This window comes from Cryptomeria japonica, chromosome 2, assembly GCF_030272615.1.
Source record: "Cryptomeria japonica chromosome 2, Sugi_1.0, whole genome shotgun sequence".
Classification (NCBI taxonomy): Eukaryota; Viridiplantae; Streptophyta; class Pinopsida; order Cupressales; family Cupressaceae; genus Cryptomeria; species Cryptomeria japonica.
Window position 1 is genome coordinate 67,407,077 of NC_081406.1, and position 22,080 is coordinate 67,429,156.

At 42.7% G+C, this 22,080-nt stretch overlaps 1 protein-coding gene across 1 annotated transcript in view; it reads left to right on the forward strand.

Annotated features, from left to right (window-relative positions):
- Positions 1-22,080, forward strand: part of LOC131060532 (ABC transporter G family member 7) — a 158,616-nt gene that overhangs the window by 107,072 nt on the left and 29,464 nt on the right. Inside the window, exon 10 of the mRNA XM_057993782.2 lies at positions 134-218. Coding sequence (XP_057849765.2) covers positions 134-218 — 85 coding nt within the window. The remainder of the gene's footprint in view (positions 1-133; positions 219-22,080) is intronic.

Here is a 22,080-nt window from a genome sequence, read left to right on the forward strand (position 1 = left end):
CTCTATTTTTGAAAATCCATCATTGATTTATTCCACAAAAAACATCCTAGGAATGCAGATTCTAAAATAATCAGTTATACAGTTATATGGACCTCATCCTAAAATGCTAACTTATTATTTTTTGCTTTGGTAGGGCTTTTCAAGCCCTTTGCATGAATGAATTCAACGGTCTACAATTTGAGAAACAACATTCTTTTGACCTTGAGACTGGCGAGCAGGTGAGCTTTGCACCTGTTTCATATTCTTAATATAGGATAAGGGATATAAGTTATAACAGAATTAAACACGTTATTTTTATAAGCTAATTTGGAAATTTGAATCCTTTTTTGGGTAATTGAGCCACCTGTATTGTATGCTTCTTACATACCATATGTCAGGCAACTTTATATTAAAACTTAAATTCAAACACAAAAATGATAGTGCCATGCGTATAAAATTTAGAGATATATAATTAATTTTGTTGTAAGGACTGAACAGAAGCAATAGAATAAAGGCTATTAAATTCCTTCAGGTATTGTTCTCTTTTAGTTATATCTTTCACGCATTTTGGTGTTCTTATTTTATCAGAAGTTTCAGGCAATTTTGTTTAGTCATCAGAAATAGACCATTTGACTCTTTGAAATGAAATTGATATAATACTTTAAAGTGACAAAAAAGTGTCACTGGGGCTGAAAGACACAAACATATACAATATGACCCAGATACAAAATCTTTGTCAAACCAAGCTCACATTTGGACAACTTTGCAAAGAAAGCTTGTTGCTCCAAAGTACCCAGAACTGTATTAGTTCATTCAGATGCTCCTCCCAAGTTCTACTATATATTAAGATATCGTCAAAGAACACTAACACAATTTTTCTGAGCTGATTACTAAAACTTGGTTCATGCATGATTGGTAATTGGCTGGACAAAATTAGTGAGTTGAAAAGGCATGATAAAATTTAAAGTTTCCATAATGACACTTGAAGGTTGTCTTCTCAACATCTTTATCTCTCATGCAGATTTCGTGGTATGTTGATCTCAAATCAATTTTGGAGAAGTACACAACTCCATCCAATTATCTATAAACTCATCTATCCTTGGAGTAGGATATTTATTCTTGATGGTCTTCTTGTTTAAGGCCTTGTTATCAATGCACATTTACATAGTTTCTTAACAAGAACTACCAAAGATTCAAATGGACTAGAGCTACGTCTTATGAAGTCCATCTCAAGAAGTTCTTTGATAACCTTCTCAATCTCTTCTTTATATCCTTTTGGATGATAGTAGGGTGTACTTATAATAGGTTGGTGTTGGCGGTAATATTGTACGGGAATAAAACTGTAGTTAATTAGGTAGTACTTTACTTTGTTAGTAAGGTAACTGAGGGATGGTAGTTACGGGTGCGACGGTTGCCCCTCGCATCCCCGCGGTACCTTTATATACCACGAAAGGTAACTTGTAAAGACACACATGATTATGAATGGAATTAGTATCTCTTATATTTGCTTGATCTTATCTGATATCTATGGCAATATCGTCTTTCGTTAAGTATTCTATTTGTATGTTCTAAACTATTCACCAAGAGGGTAAACATCTGGCGCCGTTGCCGAAATTTATCCGGAGCACGGGAATATACTACATGGCACATGGATAATGGGACAACCATTGGCCAAAGGGACGAGCAGTAACCCTGACGAAGAGCCTGAAGAACTATTCGAGGGAGAAATAGCACTTACAAAAGATTTCTCCTGCATCCTCTAGGTGGCGATTGAAACACATGTACGAAGGGAAGCCACCACCGAGGATGTTCCAGAGGATGTTGTGTGGAGTGCGCTTGGCGTAAGCCCGACGGTAAATCGTTTGATGAGCAACTTGCCCAATCTTCTGGCACAGGCATTTTTGGCTCTTCAAAACCGTAGGGAAGACACCTATCGGGAGAATCGACGCTAGCAAATCCTATAGGAGTTTCACAAGCGCCAAGAGGAGCGCAATGAAACCGAGCGAGGGGTAAATAATCCCTTAACTGTATACGGGCGAAGGAGAATAAACAAGAACACCCCATTGTAGTGACATACATTGTATACCAGAGATGAATTAATAAAAGTGTTCTTTTCAATATGATGTCTTGTTCTATTGCATAAGGAGAATTTAGAATTAATGCCCAATCTGCTAAATAAGGACAAAAATAAGAAGGAATACATAAGGGATTCTGAAGCCGCTCAACGAGCATTAATTCTCAAGCAACAAGTAGAATGAAGAAGAAGATTCAAGAGGATTGCTGAGGAAGGAAGCGGCGGAAATGGCAGCAATGGCTCTGGCGAGGGCCAAGTTTCCACACTAATAGAAATCACCAGGAAACGGCTGGGGGACCTTTCCCTAACATTGGAGGAGATCGGTGACGGGAGTACGGTAGAGCCATACATGCCATACAAAGGTGTCGAGACCAGGAGGGAAGACGAGACAGAGACCGAGAATAGAGAGGTCGAGGATACCAGTGCGACCGAAGGTGTCGGGAGGACACAAGGTCACGGTAGTAGAAGCAATATGTTCGGGGCAGGCTCATCACACCCTGGTAGTCAAAGCAACTTGGTGGGACCCAACGGACCAAATCTCGGCGGAGTACCTTCGGGAGGACTAGTGTTAGGAGGAGGAGTTCCTAGAGGGTCAAATTCGAGTTCTGGAGGGCAGACCGGACCGCCGCCAAGAAACGTAATGGCAAATCGGCAAAAATTGCCGAAGTTCACCGGAGATGGGAAAGAAGGCCCTGTACGGCATTGCCATACATCTGAAACAATCTGGTCGGCCAATGGCGTGGCCGATAGGGCAGAATGGGTGGTGCTATTCCCCGCCACCCTACGAGGAGTAGCCATCGATTGGTACTTGGATACTAACAAAACCCAACTGACAACTTGGGATGAATTGCACAAAGCCTTCGAAAAGGAGTTTCGACTCCTCAGAGATGATAATGAAATCATAGCAGAAATCCTGAGCACCAAGCAAGGGAAAAGTGAGACCATCCGAGCATATAGCCGATGCCTCAAGGAATTGTTGGGAAGAATGGATAACCAGCTCGGCGATGTGTTGAAAAAAAGGTGGTTTGTGGAGGGCTTAAAATCGTCACTCAGAAGGAAAATGAAAATTGTACCCCCCACATCCTACGACGATGCCTATAACCGGGCAATGGACTTGGAGAGTGAAGGGAAGACATCCAGGAAAAAGAAAGACAGATCCTCTGAAGAGGACTCCTCCTCCGACGGAAGTAGCAGCAACGAGGGGTCGAGTAAAAAGGTGCAAGCCCTTCAAAAGGATATGCATCGCATGATGAAGGAATTCAAGAGCATGAAGGGAAGCACCAACAAAAATGAGGAAGTATGGTGCGCAGAATGTAAGGAGGAAGGTCACACAAAAGGCTCTTGTCCAAAAATGGCCTTCTGCGATATTTGCCAAGTGTCGGGACACTCTACCAAAGAATGTCCCTACAACATGAAGACACGCGAGAACCAAGTGCTCTTCACCCAAGAACAGCCGTCAACGACAGCAGGCACGTCGCAGCTTCATGCCAACACCATGGCATCATCCAGCGGTTACAGAGGTAACCGAAGGGGAGGAAAAGGCAACAATAATAATAGCAATAATCGGAGTCGAATGCAATATGATGCTAAGGGACGGTCGATGATTCACTGTCGGGCATGCAACCAGTGGGGACACTTTGCGCGGGATTGCCAGAAAGAGGAGGCACCCTAGCACTTGTGCAGATGGTGTGGTCCTGGAGACCACGATGAGACAAATTGCCCCAAGCTAGGGGTTAACCTCCTCAACATTGAGAAGACTGGTGATAAAGAAGTACTGGCAATCACCCATGCTCAGACCAAAAAGGCCACTTATCCCAACCCCCATACGAAGAAGGAGAGATTATGGGAGGCAAAAGCCAACATTGAGCGTGAGATGACGGCAGAACAACGGAACAAAGAGGTGGTGAGTACATCATCTCATATTGAAGCTGAAAATTACATAATTGGGCAAGTACTGCAGATGGAGGTGTCAATAAGGGTGAAGGACCTTCTAGACACAATGTTGCAGCTGAGAACTGCCATTTTTAGTTCCGTACAAACCATTGCACAAGCACCTTCGGGTGCGACATGAGCGAAAGAGTGGGTCAGCCCCTCGGCTGACCCAATGTTGTTGGCCTTAAATAGTGTTCGGAATCCTACGGTAGTAGAGATGGGAATTCTCGGAGCTATCCTCAAAGACACCATCGTGGACGGAGGTTCAGGGGTGAATGTGCTGCTGGAGGATATGTGGAAGAAGCTCAGGAAGCCAACACTATGGCTACCCACGTTAAACTTGGTAGGAGCAGACCAACACGGCATCAAGCCACTCGGCACCCTGATGGCCCAGTCGGTGACCATCGGCACACAACCCTTCCTACTGGATTTTGTGGTAATCCCACTGAAGAAGAAGGGGTATGATGCCATCTTAGGTAGAGGGTGGCTAGTTACAGCAAAGGTGAACCACAACTGGAAGAAGAACACCTTTTCCATGGAGAAAGGGGGGCGGAAGTACATCATTGACCTAAGGACCCAAGTTGTCGGCAAGGAGCTTGCATCATCTGACTCGGATTCAGAGGACTCAAATAGATGGGAGTGGGATTCCTATGAAGGTAAAGACGAGAGGGAAGCAAACGATGAAGGAGTGCTTGAACTCGATGGATGCTCAAAAGATGACATTTCCTCATTGAATGGACTCTTCCCCTGGCAAATGGAAGATTATGAAGTGTTTCACCCTGCTTGTCACATGCTACAAATCAAGTATGAGCCAGGCGAGAAGGAGGAGTTTCCGCCAGAATACACGAAGTACAAGGAGGGAAACGCCAAAGTAAATGATGTTCCGGCGTGCGAATTTTCAAAGGATAGACCAATGCGGTATGAAGACCCCACCGTGAAGGAGACAAACTTAGGAGACACCGCCAACCCCCTAAATATTTGGGTAGGCGACGATTGGAGCCCAGTGCTGAAGGCCACAGCATTCAAAATCTTCATGGAATACAAGGATGTATTCGCTTGGTCCTACAAGGATGTGAAGGGGGCCCCGCCAGAAATGTGCGTCCATCGGATACCATTGGTCCCGGGAGCCCAACTGGTACAAAAGAGGTTGTACCGAATGAATAAGAACTATGATGCCAAAGTGAACGAAGAGATTGAACGGATGCTGGAGGCCAACATCATATTTCGGGTGGAGACAAGTGAGTGGGTCTCGCCGATTGTGATCTCACTTAAGAAGGAGGCCAACCAGATCCACATCTGCATGGATTTTCGGTGCCTCAACGTAGTCACCATCAAGGACCCGTTTCCTATACCTTTCACAGACAACATCCTCGAGGAGGTGGCTGGCCATGAAATGTACTCATTTCTGGACAGCTTTTCGAGATACAACCAGGTTTCGATAGTTGAGGAGGACAAGTTGAAGACCACCTTTGTAGTGGAGGATGGAGTCTATGCGTACAACCGGATGTCGTTTGGGTTGTGCAATGCTCCTGCGACCTTTTAGAGGATAGTCCTTAACATCTTCGATAAGATGTCTGTGGGGAATTTTAAAGCCTTTTTGGATGACTGGTCGATTTTTAGTAGCGAAGATGCTCACTTGGTGGCGCTAAGAGAGTGCATGGAGAGATGTTGAAGGGCCAAGCTCGCCTTAAATCCATGGAAATGCAGATTCATGGTACCACAAGGGAAGTTGCTGGGCCATATCGTTTGTAAAGATGGACTGAAAACTGATCCGGATAAGGTATGGGTAACTGTAGAAATGGAGTCGCCCATTGATGTGATGGGAGTCAAGTCCTTCTTGGGACACATTGGATACTACTGGAAGTTCATCAAGAACTTTGCCCAACTCTCCTTTCCACTGGACAAACTGACAAGGAAGGGCAAACCATACATATGGGAATCGGCACAAGGGGAAGCATTCGAGGAACTCAAGAGGAGACTGGTGGCAGCACCCATTCTGGCCTATCCAAATTGGGACCGAGAATTCCACGTACACATCGATGCCTCGAACTATGCCATTGGGGCTACACTGACACAAGAAGGGGGACATGGGTTGGATCATCCCATCTATTTTGCTAGTCGGTTGATGTCAAAAGCCGAGAAGAACTACAGTACCACCAAGAGGGAAGCCCTCGAAATGGTCTATGTCGTACAGAAATTTTGACACTACTTACTGGCGACACCCTTCACTTTCTATGTGGACCACCAGGCTTTGATGTACCTGGTAAACAAACCCATCATCCAAGGCAAGATAAGCAGGTGGCTATTGCTCCTTCAGGGGTTCATGTTCACTATAATTGTATGGCTAGGCAAGAGCCATGTCATTGCTGACTAGTTGTCCCGGATTAGGTCCGGAGAGCCGCCAGAGGGGGTGAATGACGACTTTCCAGATGCTCACCTATTCAAGATCGCATTACTGCCACCATGGTATACTACCATCGGGGAATATCTCTCCACCTTCGTATTCCCCCAAGGTATGCCACTAGGAGAACAAAGAAAACTCATGTTGAGAAGCCGCACGTTTCAGTTGATTAATGTGTTGTATAAAATGGGACCCGACCAGGTGTTACGTCGGTGTGTGATGGAGGAAGAGGTGCCAAGCATTCTGAGGGAGACACATGATGGGCCAGCGGGAGGCCATATGGGACCAGACACTACGGCAAGAAAGGTGTTGCTAGCGGGCCTGTGGTGGCCCACATTGTATAATGATGCTAGAGAATGGGTACTGGTTGTGATACGTGTCAGAGAGTGGGGAAGCCGTTGAAAAGGGATTTCATGCCCCTCAACCCTTCGCATGCTCAGGAACTATTCGAGCGCTAGGGGTTGGATTTTATTGGGCCACTCAAGGCCAGCCGCGCCAGGAGGTGTCGCTACATTGTAGTAGCCACAAAATATTTAACCAAGTGGGTTGAAGCATGGGCCCTGCTTGACAACTCGGTCGTGAGTACAGCAAGATTCATTTATGAGCAAATCATTACACGGTATGGTATCCCTATGCAGTTGACCAGCGACAAGGGTGGACATTTTGTGAACCACGTCATCAAACTCCTCACTATTGAATTTAAAATTGTCCATTCATTGTCTAGCCCCTATTACCCGCGAGCCAATGGGCAGGCCGAGGCTACCAACAAGATTCTCGTGGGGGTAATTTACAAGTCTTGTGGTGTTGAGGGAGAAGACTGGGAAGAAAAATTACCTTCGGTCTTGTGGGCCTACCGCACAACCTACAAGGTGACCATCAGCCAGACTCCGTTCCAACTCATGTACGGGCAAGAAGTTGTTGTGCCAACGGAATTCATGGTACCAAGCCTTCGCATTGCAATCAAGAATAGATTGGGGGACACGGAGAGCCTGAGGGAGAGATTGTATGTCTTGAACAAGCTGGATGAGAAAAGAATGATGGCCCAGTGGGCTACGGAGGCAGCCCAACAAAGGAGGAAGCTGTGGCACGACAAGCATTTAAAGCGAATGAGGTTTGCTCCAGGACAACTAGTACTGAAATATAATGGGCATAATGAGATTAAACCAGGCAAATTCAAGGTATGATGGTTAGGACCATATAAAGTCCACAAGGTGGTAGAGAATGGGGCAGTGAAGTTGTGGACACTGGATGGACGGGAGGTTGTAGGCAGCACCAATGGGTCGAAATTAAAACTGTATCGCGAGCAGAGGCGATCGACCGACCCCGAATCCTCCTGAAGAAATAATAATTATAAAAAAAAAAAAAACCGTACGGTAGGTAACCGTATGGGGTCGTACGGGAAGAAAAAAAACACGAAAAAGTGCACCGTACGATGGAGCTGTGTGCTCAACGTGCGGTGGCACCGCGTGCTCACCGCGCGGTGGAGCACTCCGTGTGGGGTCTTGTTGACGTGTTTTTTTACGCACATGCGAACACAAAATAAAATACCTAAAGGTACCTTATCCTCTTTTGAATAAAGTCTCCGAATGCTGAAGATGTCGCAAAAAGGATCAATCGGGATGACTTCAAGGTTCTTGTATGTAGGATCTCTACGTGTGGATAAGCTCTCTGTGGTATGATGTGATTTGCTGGAATCACAAGGGGACTTACACTTGATGACTGAACTTCTGATTTGCTTTGAATATTGCTGGAACACATGATTTTACCGGCTTAGATTTGAAAAAAAGGATGAGGGCGAGAAAAGGATCTAATCCTAATACTAAGAATGTAGGAGCAATGAATGATCTTTGATGAAATTCTAACTAAGTCTTGTTTTGACATCCCAGGACCATCTCCACAAGGTTAGTGCGATCTTCGAAGGAAAGCTTTATGATGTTCAAATCATCACTGTAGGCATAGACACCATCAAGCTGATGCATATCAATGAAGAAGCAACAATTGAAGTTAAGCTTAAGCTGAATGATTCCAGTTGACTACGCAAGGCAAGTCTGCAATCAACAAACTGCTAGTATGGATATACGAATTTCACCATCAATCAAACACATTTCTTCCACTCATCTAAAAACATGAAATCAAATATGAAAAGCATAGAGACCATGCAAATTGTCGAATCGACCCATAAATTTCACCATTTCTTCAATGAAGTTTTACAAGTCTTTTACAACAACACCTTGGCAACAATCTTTGCCTTCTCTCTCTACTCTACTCTAATTGCTATTCTATCAACTAGCTAATCACCTTCTAACTACTCTCTATTCGTTAACTTCTTTCTAACTGCTTTCTATATATCCTTTACAAATGAAGAGCCGGGACTTATATAGTGCCCATAATACAATTCGATGGCTCAGATCAATTTGAGATCAATGGCCAGGATTCAACAAAGAAAACCCTAATTAGGTTTTGTTACAACCATTACATAACATTTAATGCTTGACCAATGATAAAATTGTATTAATTGGACACATGTCCTCTTTGGAAAATTCGACCAATGGATAGCTGGGGTAGGTACATTGAAGTTTGTGCCACCTTCCATGAGTTAGGTACATTGAATCTGGACATGCTGAGGTGGATCGCACTGACTGGAGAAGTGATGACTAGGATGCCACCTCGTCTGACACTTGTAACTTGGTAGATATTCAACTTGATGTTGTTGAGAAGCTAGCTTTAATTAATTCATCTGGAACTATCTGCTTCTTCAACGAACCCTTTTCTCTGACTTCTTTTGTCTCTGATGTGCAGGATGATGATGTACCTCGCCTTGTAATGCTGGATTGGAAGAGGTCGCCCTTGTTGATGTTTGATCGAAGAAAGCCATCCTTGTCGATGCTAGACTGGAGTTCGCCCTTGATTTGGCTTGATTTTCCAACTCCGGGATCTCCATTTGATGCCTGCACAAAATATTCAAGTTAGTCTTTTGAGCATCAAACCTTAAAGCATGAAATTTAAGACCTTTCAAAGGTAAAACTTAAGATATTAATTTGAAAAAAGTCATGATAAATCAAGAATTACACATTTTCAAATTAATAATGAATGGAATTTGGATCTTCAAGACTTAGACTTTACAAAATTGCAATGGGATAACAATAAGTCTTGAATAAGAACTTCAAAAAATGCTTGTTCATACCTCCTCCTTTGAGTGCTTAACTACAAAACCTTGAAAAATAGATGAGAGAAGACCGGATTTTGATGGACAAGGCTTAGTTTATAGTCCTCCTTTGGATGAATTACGCCTCCATTAGTCTTCAAAAGAATTTCGCCCTCCTTAGTCTTCAACACTTAGTAGAAATTCGCTCCAAACAAGCTATATTTCGCACCTCCAGTTTGCTCTCCAATTTCGCACTTAAAGGAATAATTGAATGATTTGAAATGTGAAGCAACACCCCTCCAATATATAGAGCGCTCACCTTCCACTTACCCATGAGGCCGACCTAGCAAATAAAAGGTGAAATAATAAATAAAACCTCAAAAGGAGTAGGCCGACTTGTCAAATAAAGGCAAATAATGCCTTGTGCGCTCAACTTTTAATTTTTTTAATTCCAAAATTAATTTTAGATGCCTCCAAGGGAATTTTTTATTAATTTCAAGGCTTAAAAATTAATTTATTAAATTCAAAATGCCTTAATTTAATGTGAATTTGATTCAAAATCTCCAAAGGGCTCAAAATTAGCAAATTTGGTGAATTCGTTAAGAATTTCAACGCTCAAGCAATGTAGAAAATGAAGGATATCACAAATTTCGCCCTAGGCCCTTGGTGAAGGCCAGAAGCGATTTTTCAATTTTTGCTCAAGATTAGCGTTTTTCAAGGTCCAAAACCTCTTCAAGACATTCCAACTAGGTCTTCTCACTAACTCGCAAACTTGGTTTTATCAAATTTTGAGGAAAAAGTATGATTTTGAAGTTTCTCGCCCTAGACCCTTAGCAAAGGTCAAGAGCGATTTTTTATTTTGTGACTAAAATCCTCAATTTTCAAAGGCAATATAATATTCATCAAGTTTCTTGGGGTCCTTTTGCCTTATCTCATCCTTGCCTTAGCACAATTTTGAAGAAAAGTTTGTAGTTTTTTGCAAAAATCGCTCTTGGCCTTCAGTGAGGGTCAGGAGCGCTTTTGCAAATTTAAGCTTGTCCATGCCTTGTTGTTTCTCCAAATTATCTTCAATCGATAGAACACACCCTCTTCCATTTATTTTAATCACAAAACTTGTTTTGTCCTTGCAAGAAAATTGTACTTTTAAAATCTAGCTCCGAACCTTCAGTGAGGGTCAGGAGCGCTTTTGCAAATTTAAGCAATTTTCTCTCACCTTTCCCTTTGAAATCACCTTGATAAGGAAGAACTTTCCTTTTTCATGCTATGAATAAATCTTTAAGCCCAACAAGTGATAAAATAATGTGTCTTTCAAGAAAATCGCTCTGGACCTTCAGTGAGGGTCAGGAGCGCCTTTTTTGCTTCTTGGTATATTTCCTTATTCTTTAGACTCCCAATCGCTTCTAAGGTATAAAACATCATCTGTTGATCTTTAAACGAGTTTGGGGGCTTCATCATGCTCATTCCACCGCTCATCTTGCCTTTAATACCTCATCTTGATCACAACAATGCTAAAAATGACCTTCATGGAGAATTTCGCCCTGGACCCTCAGAGAGGGTCAGGGGCGATTTTTCAATTTCAAGCTTACCTAACTCTTGTTGGCCCTCCAAATTTTCTTCAATGGGTAAAACATACCTCTACGCATCCATTCCAACCATAAAAATTGCTTTGACTTTGCAAGAAAAATGTACTTTTGAGAATTTTGCTCTGGACCTTCAGAGAGGGTCAGGAGCGATTTTCTCTTTATTGCCCAAAATTCACCATTTTTCAAACTTTCAAACTTTCAAATGCATCCAATAACGTCCAATCTTCTCTCCGGGAAACCCTGCTCAAAACAAGTTAGCCAAAATTAGCGAGAAATAAACTCGAGCAACATTTTCGCCCTGGACCCTCAGCAAGGGTCAGGAGCTCAATCTACAATCTAGGCTAAATTGCTCAATCTTTTAGTTTCAAACCACTTCACAGGGCAAGGTAAGATCATTTTCAAGGCCAGGAACAAGGTTTCAGACCTAGCATGTTGGCATATGATGTCTACGATGAATTTCGCTCTGGACCCTTAGCAAGGGTCAGGAGCGAAATTTCTAATCTTGGCCAAAATTCATCATTTGCTTCAAGGTGTTCAATCAATTCCAAAGTCCAAACAAAATGCTTTGCAAATCAAAATTTGGTCGAATAAGGCCAGGAATGAGTCCTAGGTTGATTTTCGCCTTGGACCCTCTGGAAGGGTCAGGGGCGAGATTCGCTTTGGACCTCCTGAGAGGGTTAGGAGTGAAATCCGACTGTTTTGAACTATCCGACAGGATAATTTTATGGAATCTTTCTTCTTTCTTATATTTTAAGTTATATTCCGTATATACTTTCAGGATGTTTGAGAGTGGTTTTAGACCTCCAGGAGTTATATTGCAAAATCTAGTTTTTGGAGGTTTTCAGTTTTCAGACTTAGTCAAATTTCAGGATCAGGACATTCCAGACTTAGCCAAATTTCGGGATTGGGATATTCCAGACTTAGACAAATTTCAGGATCAGGACATCACAGACTTCATCACTCACCAACTTGACTTAACTCAAGCAGAACCTGCTATCCAGGTGATCCCCTTGGTGACACTCAAAATGCAAAGGCCAACTGACAAAACCCTAAAAGACCTAGAAAACAAACCCTAGAAAGCAAAAAGCAGGGGTCCCCATTTGCAATGGGGCGATGTGTGGAATGGTCACAACAGGTCTCCTGTCGCGTCCATTATTTAATCAACCGCACACCGTTCGGCAAACAAAAAAAAAATCGAAGGAAATCACACCGTACGTCGTACCGCACATCGTACTGCGGGGAGGACATTTAGAAGGTGGATCCGGGAAGGAAGGGAAAATAAGAAAGTCAAAAAACGTGCAAGGAGATCAAAGAGCAATAAAATCAGATTAAAGTAATTAATCTCAATTGAATGGACACAAACAAGAATAAGGCGGATTGGAGAAAACGGTTGCAACCGTTAGGAAAAAAGTTACAGGGAGGGAGAAGAACCTCTGAATCAGGTAAGGACACAGGCAAGAGAGTTTTGCCATCAGGTGTGCGTGTTGCAGGTAGCCTGGGGATGAGCAGCACTCAGAAAGGCAAGAAATGTTGTCTGAAGACCCAGTCGGCAAAGGAGAAGAAAGAGGTAACAGTGGACAACATCGTGTTTGAGGGTCTCAATGGACTAGATTGTAGGAATTGGTGGACAAAGACATCTCATGACGACCAAATAAAGAAAAATCTCTGCCAGGCACGGGTACATTGGGCTGTACAAATGCCAGTTTTGTGTATAAAAGATTTTGAGGTAGTTTTGCGTGCCATGATTGGCACCTATGATAGACACCGTCACCAGTTCATATTTGAATACCAACACCAGTAGATAACTGTTTCCTTCACAGCAAGCGAGTTCACAAGGGTTTTTGGGATACCTGGAGTGAAGGGGAAAAAAATCAATACTTCGCAGAAAATCACTCTAGACGTCCGTGCCACCTTGCTACAGTTGATGTTGCAGGATAACCTCACACAAGCAGAAAAGGATAGCCTCAAAAGTGTTGGTAAGGGAAGGGGGGTCAAGAAATCATCTTTGGCGAAGGGAGTCTAGAGATGCTTGTTGTCTGTGGTGAAGAGTCGCCTTACAGGTGCCAGTCGTGCGTCTAATATAGCTATTGCACAAATCGTCTTAATGAATGGGCTGCGCAATGGAGTGGTGTATGATTGGGCATCATTGTTGGCGGATAGGATGGAGGAATTCATGACCCTCCAGTATAAGAAATTCTACATGCCACATCATGCCATCGGGCTATTTCTTGATGTAGTTCGCATGTAGATTACCCCAGGCTCACAGCCATTGGAGCCACAGGGTCGTGTTGCACCTGACCAGCCGCCTATATTTTACTGGTTGCATTTGGATGTCTTGACACACGGCACTAAAGCACGTTTGGGCAAGAAACGAAAGAAGCCCTCCATGTCAAAAACAGAGTCGGAGACGGAGGAGTCTGATGCAGATGAGGAGGATGCTGATAGTGGCAAGGAGGAATCCGCCGACACCTCACAGGTGAGCAGAGAGAGTTTCCGGTTGGCAGGTAGAGGGGGTGAACAGTTATCGAATGAGGAGGTAATGGAATCGGTGGGCGTCGAAGGATCCTCACCAATAAGCACCGCTCCAGCATCGAATCCGGCTAGGGTCTAGTTTACACCACCACGCCTACCAATGACTTGCCAGTTGGCGGTGCCACGTTCATTGGGGACAGTCAGTACAGTCACCACCGTGCTGTTGTGACCATTTCACACATCGCCCCATTGCAAATGGGGACCCCCTCTTTTTGCTCGTTTTTTCGCTCGCTTTTCGCTTCGCTTTTAGGGTTTTGTTAGTCAGTCAGTTGTCTGGATTTAGGGTCAACCCTTAGGGTTTTAATTAACATCTTTTCAAGCCAGAATCCAGCCAATTTTGAGAGCTTTTGAGCTTCCTTTCGAAGGATGCAAATTTTGAATGCAATGAATTCGCCAGAATGGTCTATTTTCAATTGGAATTTTGAGTGCAGAGCTTAAATTTGTCTAAGTGTTGAAGATGAAATGTGAATTTTGACCAATTGACCAATTTTGACCAAATTTTGAGTTCTTTGATTTTTGATCCCGGACATTGAAAATGATTTGTTTTCGCCTTGTGAAGTGATAAAATTTGTAAAATCATGATATTTTGGCCTGTGGGAGCAGAATCGCTCCTGTCCCTCAGTGAAGGACCGGAGCTCGTTTTCGAATATCTTACTGTCCTTGCAGGGTCAAGGTGAATTTCGAGTTGGAAATGATAGAGAAAGGCATGATCTTTCCGTTGAATATAAATTGAAGATTTTCACAAGCACAGGGGTGCCTCCAGGAATCAAAATAGCTCTTGTCCCTCAGTGAAGGACCGGAGCTACAAATCAAATATTGCTTCGTCCTTGCAGGATTTTAATGATTTGACGATTTGAAGAGGTCCGAGGAGATATGTTTTATCAAATGAATATAACTTGAAGTGCAAACATGAAGGAGAATGACCCAGAATGCTAAAATCGCTCCTGTCCCTCAGGAAGGGACCAGGGCGAAGTACATTGTAGCTCCCGTCCCTCTCCCAGGGACCAGAGCGATATTCTTCATAAGGCGAGATTCAGGCGAAGATCAAGTCAAGTTTATGTTTGAAGGCAAGGAAGGAGGTGAAATGAACTCATTGAAGATAAATTGAAGATTGCCAAATGCCAACAAAGGACCAAAATGCTTAAATTCGCTCCTGTCCCTCAGGAAGGGACCAGAGCGATTTTTGTTATAGATGATTTTCTTGCCAAGTTACAATCGATCTCAAGGCATGGATGAATAAAGGGGTACATTATGAATCCGTTGAATATAAGTTTTGAAGATGATGAAGTGAAATGAAGCCCACAAGAGTAGAATCGCTCCTGTCCCTCTCCAAGGGACCAGGGCGATACAGTGAGTATGTTGCCTTTTCCTCAAGTTCAAAACCGTTCCAAGTCAAGATGAAGGGTGGTAAAGGCGTTTCGAAGTGTTCCAATGAAGCACGAAGTATCCAAAATTGCCAACGTTGAAGGAATTACACTAAGACCCCCAGTTCGCTCCTGTCCCTCAGGAAGGGACCAGAGCGATATTTCCATAAAGGCATAGATTTCAAAAGTTAAGCAAGTTTCAAGCGACCAAGGAGAATCAAGGGATGTCATTTCACGCATTGAAGGTAATGGCAAGCTGAAGAACGCAAGAACAAACTCAAAACCTTGAAGTTCGCTCCTGTCCCTTGGGAAGGGACCAGAGCGATGTTTATTGTATTGACCGATTCATGCAAAAATCACGTAAGGTCAAGACTTCACAAGGTTGTAATAGGTTTAAGGCGTCTTTTGAAGGAGATATACAAAAACTTCAAACGTAAAATGATCGTCAAATTGAATACAGAGGCTATATCGCTCCTGTCCCTCTCCAAGGGACCAGGGCGATTTATATGGAATCATTCATTTTCCTTCAAGTTCATGCCAAGTCAAGGTCTTTCGGGATCACACAATGTATAAGGTGTCATTTGAAGATGATTTACAAAGGTTTCAAACGTCAAAATGTTATCAAATGAGCTATAGAGCTTATATCGCTCCTGTCCTTTGGACAAGGACCAAAGCGATTTTTACAAAAACACTCATGCTCCTTCAAAATCAAGACAATGCAAGGATTGGCGAAGTAAAGGACGTCCTTTGGAAGACAATGAACGAAGAACGAAGATCAAATGTTTACAAATTTGAGCCAGGACATGGAGATCGCTCCTGTCCCTCTCCAAGGGACCAGGGCGATATTTGCCAAAACACATGATATCCTTTGAAGATCACGTTAAGATAAAGTCGCACATGGTTTTAGACATCATTTGAAGGCGATGCAAAGGGAAATGGACGTTAAATATTACCAATTTGAGCTTAAAATGGAGAAAAGACAAGGATCGCTCCTGTCCCTCTCCAAGGGACAAGGGCGATGATCCTTTAAACATCAAAATGTCTTGTGAAAAGCAAGTGGGACGAGCATGGAATGAACAAGCGATGTTATTATTTGCCTTATGATGAAAATTGGAGTTCGAAGATGCAAGATCAACGTGAAAACATGAAGATCGCTCCTGTCCCTCTCCAAGGGACCAGGGCGATGAGGTACGTATCTACCATTTTCAAAATTTTGGCGCTAAATAAACATCTTTGAATTCATTTTAAATGCTAAAGTTTGATAAATTCAAAAAACTCAATTAATTAGCATTTAAATATTGCGCTTAATATTTATTAATTATTTTGCCTTTAAAAAAAATCGAATTTATTAATTAAAATAAAAGGCATTTAATAATTAATTAATTAATAAAAAAATCGATTGGAGCGCTTGGTATTTTAAAGGTCGGCCTTGTTATTTTATTAAAAAATCGTTTAAAATTGCCTTATTTTCACAAAAGTCGGCCTTGGGGGTGAATGGTGAGGTGAGCGCTATAAAGGGAGAGGTGAAATCTTCATTTTCACAATATTATTTATCATCTCACACATGCGATTGGAGGAAGAAAGTGCGAATTGTGTTTGGAGAAGTGCGAATTTCATTCCAAGAAGGGTGGTGCGAACTATCATCCAAGGTGACGCTAACATCATCCAAAGGTGGTGCGAGACTTGGAGATTTATTTGTGCGAACTTGAAGATCCATTTGAACGAATTTTGAAGATCATGTCAAAAGGCAACTCAAAAGGTGGCGAATTGCTATTTTGCTAAGGCGATTACATTGAAGGCTATTTTCGATCTTTTTGCCTAGGCGATTTTGTCCTTTTTGCATTCTAGAGTTAGCTCTCTATTGAGGTATGGCGATTTGATTTTATTGTTTTATTTATTCATCGTCATATTTTAAATTTTGATTTTTTGAAATTTTGAATTCCTAGCTCAATCGTTTCATTTTAGGAAATGATAACTCAAGACTTATCATGAAGTTTCCTAAAATTTATTCTCTAATCTATGTTATTTATTGCAAAATCTAGCTTCTCATTATGAAATGTTGTGTAGGTATGGCGACCCCGAAGGCGGGAGCATCCACCAGTCGTTCAGCTCTCATGAAAGAGGATCAGAAGACCGAAGAAGTGGAGACCAAGATCGTGTCGAAGTGGAGCCACATTGGAGATACAAACTTAGGCAACTTTAGCACAAAGAAGTTTCGAGAGATCCCTTACATTGGCAAGCCATCGCCTGTCGCCCGGAGAATAATAGAGAGTGGCATCATTAAGGTGGCCGGCTTTCCTCCAGCTGTTCAGTGCCATGAGTTGATGATTGAATGTGCTCGTCACTATGATCCACAGTCCAGAACGATCGTGTCCAAAGAGGGAAACACTTTGGCGTACCTTTCAGAGGAAGCTATAAGTGAAGCTTTCCATCTTCCAGAGCACAGGGACATGATATACAAGAGTATAGAAGGAGCCAGATCAATGTACGAAGATGATCCAGATGCTTGTCTAAGCATTATCAATAAGAACTGGTTACTCAAGAGCCATCCCCGTCTGAGCAAGGTCCCGAACACACCGCACAGGATTGATTTCCAGGAGGAGTACAGAGATTTGATTACCATGCTCAACCGAGTTACAGGAGCCCCTCATGCCTTCTATTTTGAGAAGTGGATGTTTTACTTCATCCAGGTGATCGTTCAGGGAAAAGGTACCATACATTGGGCTAGGATGATTAGCCATTGCTTGGACATACAGTTGAGGAGACTCAAGGCTACTAAGTCCTTCCACATGAGTTCTTACGTCATCTATGCCTTGATCAGGAGTGTTGAGTACGCAGGACTACCTCACAGAGGAGTGATTGGAAGAGGACCCAGCGAGGTCAGAGCTTGTGATTCCTATGCCTACTTGCATCATCCACCAGGGAGCAACTATAGGTTGGTTAATGATACTTTCACGATGAACATCACAAGGACGTTGCAAGGTGGAATTCACAACAGGTTATCTCAGGATGCCCAGGAATTCATAAAGAGGTACGATGCTTGGTTCATTCAGTTTCCCAAGTTCACTTATATTAGGGTGCATGGATGTCCTTTACCTCCATACATGTTGCCGAGATATCCGACAGACAGAATTGTGTTACTTGAAGTAACAAGACAGTTGGCAGCATATGTGAAGGCATTCAGACACAGACATCAGAATGGAGTTCCAGTACCTATCATTTTGGGTAATTTAGTTGAGGTATGTCCTAATGCTTTAGCCATGGATGACGCAGAGAAGGAGTTAGCCTTGTATTCTTTTTCATCTTTTGCTCTGAGAGAGAGCTTTGATCCACATGGACATTTAGAGGAGACAGTCGGCAGGAAGTTTAGACATGAGTATCAAATTGAAGATTTTATGATGAATCTCTTAGATGATCTTGAAGTGAAACGGAAAATGCATTCTAGATTACCTTTGGATTTCATCAGGAAATGCAGGATTTACAGAGTGGCCGACCAAGCTCAGGACAGTGGCAGACATATCCAGTCTTCCTATGATCGAGAAAGCAAAACAATAAGGTTAGATTGGAATGAGCCCGAGGTCGTGGATTTAGATACTTTGATGGCACCAGTCTTGTCTTGTACTCGCAGATGGGTTGACATTCAACATCAGAAGTTGAGAGAACAAGGCATAGCTATGACTTTCACTTTGGAAGAGAAACCAGCCAAAGGTGGAGCTAGTGTGAGTGAAGGCAATCCTAATCCTAGAAATTCAGGTGAAGGAAACCTTCGATGTCCCAGTGAGGGCAATCTCCATCCAAGAGGTTCGAAGAGGAAAGAGAGACCTGGAAAGGGAGAATCTTCCAAGAGGAAACTAGAGGCTAACAGAGATCGATCATCCGGTATTTCTTCTAGACCTGAGAAGAGAACAATTCAAGTGGAAGAATCCATGGAGTCTATGGTACAGAACGACAGGCAGGAAGGAGGACAGGCACAGCAAGGGTCACCAGATGGATCTCTCCAGGACTATGAGTTAGGAGAAGATAATGAAATGACATCCCCTCCCAGACAAGAAGAAATAGTGCACAAAGAGATTCAAGTTCAAGAAACAAGATCGATTATCCCAGATTGGTTGAAGGAAAGATTAACTAAGGTGATCGTAGTAGAGGACGAGGACAATGCAATTGATTTAGAGAGCCTTGTTGGACGTTCACACGAAGTAACAGAGAAGAGAAAGGCTACCAAGATGTCCAAGATAATTCGAGATGAGATTGGATCCAGAAAACTGCAGATAGCTACACCAGCAGTAGACAAATATGAAGGTGAGATCCTAGCAGAAGAATATGATATACAGACTTTTGAGTTAGGACCATCCACAGCAGAGCAGACTTTAGATGATGCTACCGATTCATTTGAAGCATTGAAAGACAAGCTTAAAGAAGAAATGGAGAAGAATAGAAAGCTTGAGAGAGAGGTCGGTGCATGGAGGACATATTTCAGTCACATCAATGAACCTTTGGGACGTCAAGATCCAGCTAGATCACCAGTGCAAGCACTTCCACTTCAATCAATCAGTGAGGCAGAGAGATTCAGGAACATGGTCCAACGTACAAGTAATTGGATGGGTAGATCTCATACAGTGGCCATAGAGTTTGTAACAAGGATGATGAAGATTATTCATCAAGCTATCCAAGTTCTTGAGATAATCCACAATTTGATGATAACAGTAGTTGCATTTGCCCATACCAAGGATGTCATCATTCCTGTCTTGAAGGTAATAAGACATACTTCAAGGAAGATTTTAGCGCAGGAGAAGATCTTGGAGGGAGAATCTCACAGTTTGTTTCATTGGTCAACCTTACTCCATATGAAGAGTGTTTTCTTTGAAGACATCAGTGTTAGATGTGGCCAAGTTGAAGAGGTGATCAATCCGATCCAGGACAGAGTATTTGAGGTACTTCGTACCATTCTTGGCAGAAGGATCGAGGTCGAGACAGATGTGGATATGCAGGAGCTAGAGGATAGAATCAAAGTCATCTTTTGCAAGGACGCAAATGTTACAGATGAGCAATATGATCAAATGTTTGCCACCATGCTCCTGATTGAAAGAACAAAGGAACTTGAATCTACTTGGGACGCAGCTCTCCTAGATGCATTCGATCAAGTCATCCACTTGGAAGAGAGTATGAAGAATCTTCCCGAGATTCCAATTGCAGAAATCGAAGGAATCGTGACAAGATTCATTTCATATGCCAAAAAAGAACATTGGAAAGGGAATAAGATTCTAGATGAAAGGTTGTTATAGATGACATGGCATCTTATTTGTCATTGGTTTATGTCTCCTAGGTTTTTGTGCCAAATTTAATATTTGGCTATGTATTTAATATTGTTTAGTAAAAAGGAGGCCATTTGTAACAAACCCTAATTAGGGTTTAGGTGTCATGATCTTGACCGTTGATCTACTTTCAATCTGGACCTTTCATTGTAACTGGGGATGCTATTTATACCCCCATTTTTCATTTCATTTGGAAATAGTTAATAGTGTAATAGTCAATAGTTGATGTAATAGAGAAGAGAGATTAGAGTTAGAAGCAATTTTATTTTGTAGCAAGATTGAGTTTGAAGAGAGAAATTCAAGCAAATTGTTGTATATGATGATTTGGAAATCAATGAAATATTGAAGTTATGGTGTTTCGTTGCAACTTTCTTAAGTTATCTTCATGGTTGTTTGATTTACTTGAGTCATGCTCAATCAAAGTAGTGTGTTAATTTGAAGGACATTGTGTGAGACTTGATTTTTGGTAGGATTCGTAATCCAAACCACTAGCTTCTTGCTGATTGTAGGAACGCCTTGCGTGGTCGACTGGAGAATACCTTGAACCCCTTAATCTTCAATCATTATTGTATCTTGGATATGTACCTTCGTGGTAGTGTCCATGATCTTTGATGCATTGAATATCATTTTATTACCTTAGAAGATCGCACTAATTTCAATTGAGTTGTTATCTTATGGCAAAATTGAAGTTGGTTGAATCTCGCCAAGTCTTGTCCATACTAAGTCATTCATAGGGTTAGACTAGATTAGACCTCTTTCAAACCCTACTCTTTTGTTATTTTTGAATAGTTTCTTAGTTTAGCAAATCTTTAGCTTTCGGAATACGTAAGGCCCCTTGGAGGAAACAGCAAATCACATCATACCGCTGGAAGCTTGTCCACACGTAGAGACCCTACTAAAAGAACCTTGGAGTCTACCTAACTGATCCTTTATGCGAATCTTCAGCAGTTAGAGACTATTTTCTCAAGAGAGGATAAGATGCCTATTGGTATTTTATTCTGTGTATGATGGTGTACAAAATACACGTCAACACGTGCCAGTACCTGGTTTTGGGCAATCTCGGGTGACGATCGCTATGACACCACCGAGGGCCGAGACCACACCAAGGACCAATTCTGTTACTATTGCAGTCCCTGTGGTGGACTTCGTAGAGCAGCCAGGTATCTTGGAGGGTGCGGAGGCCTCCATTCAGCGGGATGTGTCGAGTCATATACAAGAGGAAATGGTGGAAACAGGCGCATTCCAGAATTACCTCAGTGCCTGGTTGAGCCGCTATCAGCTCACACCCGTGGCACTTGTAGGCGAGGCTGCTCTATCTCCACGCAGGGAGATGCATTCTATGGATGTTATTGATCTTGAGGGAGTTCTCCAAGTAGTAGGGAGCTTCAGAGGGCTGATTCGCCCTACCCGGATGTAGTGATGAGTCCTTGCAAAGATGAGGGGGTGACGGTCGGATTACAGCAGGGTTTGGGATAGTTTGAGCAGTTCATTGCCTATATGACTCTAGGAGCTCAGCGGCTTGTGACCTCTGCGAGACTCCAGGAGGATGCCACGGTGGTCGAACGGATGGAGAGATTGTTGACTTTTGTCCGCACTGGATGCAGTGAAGAGTTTGTGAGGTGTTTTGAGTCTAGTGGGTGGCCTGAGACGGAGAACCTGGGGATGCTGGAGGCTTGGCACCTCACTGAGGGAGTTGGAGAAACCCGGATGCAGTCCTTATTGAGGCAGGTGGAGCAGGTCTTCTGTGAAGGCTACCTT